The 6,782-nt window shown below is 38.5% G+C and overlaps 1 protein-coding gene across 2 annotated transcripts in view; it reads left to right on the top strand.

The window, feature by feature from the left end:
- The first annotated feature begins 602 nt into the window (after positions 1 to 602).
- The window catches only part of LRRC69 (leucine rich repeat containing 69), a 104,708-nt gene continuing 98,528 nt past the window's right edge, over positions 603 to 6,782 (top strand). For both annotated transcript variants that reach the window (XM_045896254.2, XM_045896253.2), the window contains exon 1: positions 603 to 1,000. In XM_045896254.2, coding sequence (XP_045752210.1) covers positions 818 to 1,000 — 183 coding nt within the window. In that variant the 5' untranslated portion in view covers positions 603 to 817. The remainder of the gene's footprint in view (positions 1,001 to 6,782) is intronic.

The raw sequence follows: 6,782 nt of genomic DNA, 5'->3' as shown, positions 1-6,782 counted from the left end.
TAAATCTATTTTTCCTTCCTCATTTATTAGCTTTTATTTTTTCTTTGAGTAGGAACTTTATTACCCTTAAGTTACACTAAAATGCACTTGTAGTGGAAAAGCAGAATAAACACTTCATTTTTTTTCCTTTATCAATTTTCAGACTTACGAGTTCCTTAGCAATCCCTTTGTAATCAATGAGTTTCTTTTATTTTTAAAATACCATTATGAACTCTTAGGTTTTAATGTATTTTCTATTTTTTAAAAAATATTTTATTTATTTATTTGAGAGAGACAGAGATAGTGAGAGAGAGCTCGAGCAGGAAGGAGGAGGAGAAGCAGGCTTCCCGCGGAGCAGGGAGCCCGATGCGGGGCTCGATCCCAGGACCCCAGGATCATGACCTGAGCCGAAGGCAGAGGCTTAACCATCTGAGCCACCCAGGTGCCCCGGTTTTAATGTATTTTCACATGTTTGATTCTAGATTATTCTTTCTGATCCTCAAATTTCCCGGTTTAGACCAATGGGAACCTCTGGAAGTTGGTTTTTGTGTCCTTTTGATGTGTGATCTCATTAGTCTGATAACTTCTATGTCTCTGGCATAAGATATCCTAGGCTCCTCTTGTACATTTCCTGCTCCAAATCTAGAATCAGCTATTTCCTCTCCCTACGTTTTTCACAGGAAACACTCTGATGCCTCCTGTCCTCGACATGGTAGATCTCAGAATGTTTTTGTTTCCATGACACACCAATTCTGTAATTAGAGGTTCTAAAGAGGCACAGTAAGTAACTTAATCCCTCGCAATTACCTTCTCTCTCTTCTATTTCTCTTATAAGCCCATGACTGAAAGGTTGTTAGTAAGAGCATTGAAGGGTGGTGAAAACACTAAGATCGTTACCTTGAATGGGAAGAAGATAACAAAGATGCCCTCAACATTAGATAAACTGCCTGGCCTGAAGACTCTGGATCTTCAGAATAACCAAATACCCAAGGTGTGCCCTGAGATAAGCACCTTGACCCAGGTAAGGAATAGCATATCATTTTGGATTGAGGTTGGAAAATAGGAAGAGAGAAAAGAGGTGAGAGAAAAATAAGCCTTTGATCTCTGGAGACAGCTCCTGGGAGACTTACTGTGGAGTGTTTTTGGAGAGGCATCAAAAAGCTCTCTCCCTTAGGGGATTACATATGGTAGGGGAGAAGACGTTTCAACTTATTTGTGTGCACATCTGGAATCAGAGGATTAGGTCTCTGCCACACTCATCTTTCTGGAGGCTGTCATCTGGAAAAGGGATGAGAGCCTGGAACTGCTTGCCTACCTTGGGGGCTCCATCTGGAAGTGGGATTGAGGATCCCCGAGATGCGGTTCACCCTGGAGACTATCCTGAAGCTTTGCATATGGAATGAAGATAGTTTTTGGATGTAGCAAGGGGGTTCCTTTTCAATTTCCTAGAGCAGGCTGAATTTTGAAATGGGAGTGTTGGCAGGGAATGGGAAGGAAGAAACATTCATTTCTTCTGAAGCAGGCTTTAAAAGAAGGTTAGTATTTTAAATAAAGAATACCCTTCTGAAAGAGCAACAGTTGACATGAATGAATCCCAGATGCTTGTGTTAAACATTTCTGCCCAACAATGTGAAACCTCAGCGGCTAAAGATCTTGACGTTAGGAGAAAGCAAGGGATATTAATTTTGCAGTTTTCTTTTTATTTGCTTCTAAACTGTCACCAAACACTAGAAGAACCTATAAACAGTAAAGTCATTGCAGTTCATTGGTTTTGAGTTCAGAGTTACCAAAAAAAACCAAAACAAAACTATTTTCTTACCTTCACCTACCTCATTTCCTTTTAGATTCACAAAATTTTTTGAACTTGTAATCTGTGGCTAAGTCTTTTAAAAAAATAGGGCAATACTCACAAACTCCTCCTTTTAATGGTAACTTCCAATAGTGCATATATAGTTACAGAAAAAAGATTTGGACTTTTCTAATAGAATAGAGGAGTTTCTATGCAAAAGGATTTAGGATTTGACTGAGTCATGACCTGATTTTCTCCCCCCACTTGATTTTTTTTCCATTAAAGTAACACAATGCATTGTTTTAAGATAATCAAATATTACCAAAGGCTTATAATAAAAAGATACTATCTTCTGTCCCACCCTCCCTCACCCCCAAAACTGATCTCCATGTATAAACATTTTTCACTCATCTTTTTTTCCTTGATTTTTCTGTTTTAGATATCACTCTTCTTCATTCTTCCAAATACTATTAATATACTTAGTTTCTCCATAGTTGTCTTTTAAACTTAATATTGCCACACCTTCATTTCTTCTCTTCCCAACTGCAGTCTCTTTTTAGTCCCCACTTTGTAAGATGACTGTGTCAGCATCTCTAATCCACCTTCAGCTCTCCTTCCCTCCTCCTCACCAAAAATTTTAAACTTGTTACTTTTATAAGATGTATACCATTTACACTGTATTCAGTTATAACTGTGGTTAAATATTTTGTCTCTTGGGGAATTCTAAGATGTATATCATTCATTAAATATCATTTATGCAGAGTTAATTAATGTATTATGATTATATTTTCTTCCTTATATCCCATTTCTGTTCCCTTGGAGTTTCCAGTTGCCTTTCTTTTATTCTTGTGTCTTTTACCTTTGGCATGGCCTCATTTTATTTCAAACTGGATTATGTTACATATTCTATCAAATGTGCTTTTTCCTTGAGTGACATCCCCCCAGGGGCCTCCATCCTCCTGCTCCAGTTGAAGCTGATTATTGTGTAGGTTTGCTGGATAATGTCAGGCTAGGGTGGCTCTCCTGAATTGGACCCATTGTTTCCTCTGGCCCATATTTTCCTCTTTCTTGGTTTCCTTTCTTATTTTGTAAGAGTAAGTCTCCAGATGCCATCCTCGTCTGGGTATGTGGTAGTTCAATTTTTTTCAACTCTTGCATGTCTAAAAATGTGTATTCTTCCTTCATGTTTTGTCAATAGCTATTTAGTAAAAAAAAATTAAAGACTGTAAAATATATTTCCTCAGGGAAAAAAAGCCTGAGTCTGATTATCCTTACTTTGTCTTCTTCTCATGGTTCCCCCAGTACTTTCCTCCCTATCCTTCTATTTAGGAGAGCCCTTAAATTTTGACTTCTGTTTGCTCACAACTTCCTTAAATAGGGAGGTGGCTAAGCTCAGCCCTTAGTTTTAAAGACAAATTCATCTGATTTAGAAAGTAGACTTGTTGTGGTCTACCTTTAAAGTGCTTTACAAGTCAGATTCAGGCTAATGGCATAGCTGTTTAGCTGTTCATGAACTAGCAATTTTTCTCATATAGAGTCTCCCTAGTTGTGGAATTTTGAAAAAAGTCAATCTCCCCTTTATAATGGGAGTTGTAGACGTAGCTCAAATAAAATGTGCTAGAAGCCTTCAAAAGATATAGATTGTTCATATGGTTCAGAAATGCTGCACAGTCATTCCCATAGTTTCTAACAGAAAGGACAGATGATAGTTTCAGAAAAGAGAGAGCTAAGAGGGGCTGCTCGCCCTGGAGGAATGTTTGGGAGACCTGGATATCTGAACTGGTTCAGCCACGTACCAGCTAAATAAAAGGGCTTAATCCCCCCGGGTCTCAATTTCTGCCTTCATTTACTCCATCCACACGTAAGTATTGAGCACCATCTGTGTCTTAGGCACTAGGAACTGGTGATTGAGTAACAGATGAAAATCCCTGCCTTCATGGAGCTTCAAACCAACAAGCAAAACAAACAGGATGTGAGGCAGTGATCAATGCTAAGAAGACAGTAGAGAAGGCAGGCAGGACATGTTGTGGCATTTGAGCTGAAAAGTCGAGGAATGATCTAAGCCACAAAGTGTCTTTGTGATCTTTATAACCTGGTGATATGTATATCATAGTTCTAAGATCATCATTCTTATTCTCATCATTTTCTATAAAATCCCTGAATGTATTTTTCAAGAGTTAGTTTGGACTCTTTCTTGTATTGCCTCAAATCCTACATTTTATGAGTAATTATTAAAAGTATCCCCCTACCACATTTTTGGGGGGTCTATACTGTGCTTGCCTTTTGGACTAGCCTTTTTCTAAATCATTGTAGGAAGTCCAGTTTGCCCCAATATTCCGATTTTTGGTCATATTTTCTAAAAAATATTAAAATGGTCTTGATATTTTTTAAGTTCCTAAAGCAAAAATAATACTTTTAAATTTCAGCACTCATAAAACGGTATCAAATAGAATAACAACATCAATCATTTCTTGAGAGCCAGGCACAATGCTAGGAATTCTGTTCATTTTCAAGGAAGTTATTACCCTCCTATTGTTAATAAAATGTATGTATGGTTCAGTAAGAGGTTAAATCACTTGTCAAGGTCACTCAACCAGTGAATACATCTATAAAATGAAGTCTCTTTCAAGGTTGCTTTCAGCTCTGTTTCATTAGTTATATACTTAATGTGAACTTTACCAGGGTATGGTATTTCAACTTGTAGTTCCTAAAAACAAAAACTGGGTTGCCTAAAGAGAGCAGGTTTGAATGCTACATGGGTTGTCCCCACTTACCATTTCTTTACATATGCATTCTTTTAACAAACATTTACAATTCATCTTCCTGTGTCTGTGCTGGTCCCAAGGATACAAATGTGAAAAACACATGGACCCTATCTTTTTGTTTGAGGATTAAGTTAAATGTTAACATATGTAAAGCTCAATGCCTGGTACATAAGAAATTTTCAAAGTTATAATTGCTATTATGATTACTATTACCATTGTAGTGTAACTGGCAACAAGCATAAAATGGGAGGAGGTTCTTTAGAAAATACAGATCCTACTTCTTCTTTCTTTGTTTATTTGACTAGTGAAATTTGGGGAAATTTTAATCCCTTCTAATGACATGAAAAAAATGAGTTAATGCCCTGTAATTTAGGGTGAATGCATTTGGTCTGTGACTGATGAAGGGCTGGGATAGCAACAATTTTCAAAGAAGCACTTTGTAACTCTTGAGGGTGGAGATCTTGTTTTGTCCCCAGTGCCTGGCACCTAGTAAACCATATAATGTGGACTTGAGTGGAATGGGATGGAAGCCATTTTCAGAGTCCAACTTAGCCAAACACAATGTTATCATAATTATGGCATCATCTAGGAGCAAAGTCCTTTCATAGGCAAATCAGCCATAGTTTTAAAATCCCCAGAAAAACAAATAACTATCATCTCTATTCGTGTGTAGCATTGTTAACACGCCTCATACGGTCCAATGGTAGTACAATAATGTTCCCCTTATGAGGCTCACATGTGTGACTGCCCGGAAATAAGATACGGTCTACCAAAGCTTTTTATTCGACCATAAACAATTGACAGTAAATAAGGCCAATCTTAAGCAGAGTTGGGTAGTTTGTAAATTTGTTATTGTGTTTTTAGTCTCTCCTTTTCTTATATTTACTGTCCTTCTCATTGACCCCTAACACAATCAACTTCCTTTCTTCCTCTCTCTCTCTCCCTCCCTTGCTTGCTTGTTTGCTTCCTTCCTTCCATTCGTCCTTTCTTCCCATGTTCAGCAAATAGTTAAGTGTGCCTGCAGTGGATGAGGCACTCTGATAGATTTTGGCAATATAAAAAAGAACAAAAATATCCATGTGTCCCTATTCTCAGGTTTGGTGGGGAAAGGCAATCAAATAGAGGTAAAATTACAATTGTGAAAAGTACCATGAAGGAGAATTATACTGTGCTATGAGCATTTCTAGTCAGAGAGGTAAGAGAAGGTGGTCCTGAGAAGTGCAACGGAGTGAAGATCTGGATGATGAGTTATGCAGAGGAACACAAGAGGGACAGCACATGCAAACACTTCCCTTTCTCCCTCCTTTGGGGTTCCAGGTCTCACTCTAGAAGCCTCAAGAAACAGTAGGAAACTGATGTCATCTGTACTGTTTGTCAGCCGTACTGTCCTTTCTTCTGTCCTTATCACTGGAAATCTCTTCTTCCTCCATCAAGTAGTGCCTCTGTTTTCTAAGCCTGGCTTTCCTATCAAACAGGGATTTATTATCCTGCTTTACTCTATCCCGTCCAGGTACACAGGCCCCTAGGGAGTTCCTTCTCTCCAAGCTCCTTTATTCTTCCTTTGCCTCCGCCTCTCTGCTCAAGCCTGTGTTAAGCCTCTTGCACCCTTTCTGGAACTTGAGCTTTCTCCACTAGCTGGCAGTCAGGTGTCCAGAAGAAGCTCAACCCTCTTCTCTCACTTGCTGGCTAGGTGATGGGAAACAGCTCACATTATCTCTCTATGCCCTGCTTGCCTTATCTCTAAAACGTGCTTCATTATTCTTAGCACCTAATGTTGCTGTCAACAATACCTTGTATAGAATGCCTTGACATCCTGGTTACTTGGAAAATTGTAGCCCCTACCCTCATTCAAACATCCAAATGCTTCATTCTTCCAAACACTTTGGGTTTTACATTTTAACTGAATGTCAGTTTTGTCTTGTAATTCCTCTTTTCTGACAATTCGAAACTCTTGTTTCTTCCGTATTCTTAAGAAGCTTCTGACAGGATGCTAACAGGTAATACTTTGTTCATGATTTTACTGTGAATGCCAGTCAGAGAGTCTTTCTTATAATGAGTGAGTAGGACTTGCCAATTCCATGACACTGGGTTTCATGTTGGGGGTCTAAGGGGACAGTGCTTAAAGGTTGCAGGTATCTCTATAGAGATTAGATGGTATGCTGGACTTTGGAACCTTTGCCTCTCTTTCCAATGAAATTACAATTGTTTTGAGAAATCCGACTTTATATATTAAGAAGATATGCAAATTT

Source organism: Mirounga angustirostris, unplaced genomic scaffold (assembly GCF_029215605.1).
Source record: "Mirounga angustirostris isolate CCGP_5_RB_7025 unplaced genomic scaffold, mMirAng1.0.hap1 SCAF_4, whole genome shotgun sequence".
Taxonomy (NCBI): Eukaryota; Metazoa; Chordata; class Mammalia; order Carnivora; family Phocidae; genus Mirounga; species Mirounga angustirostris.
The sequence above is the reverse complement of the archived record's forward strand: the minus strand, read 5'-3'. Positions and strand labels throughout refer to the sequence as shown.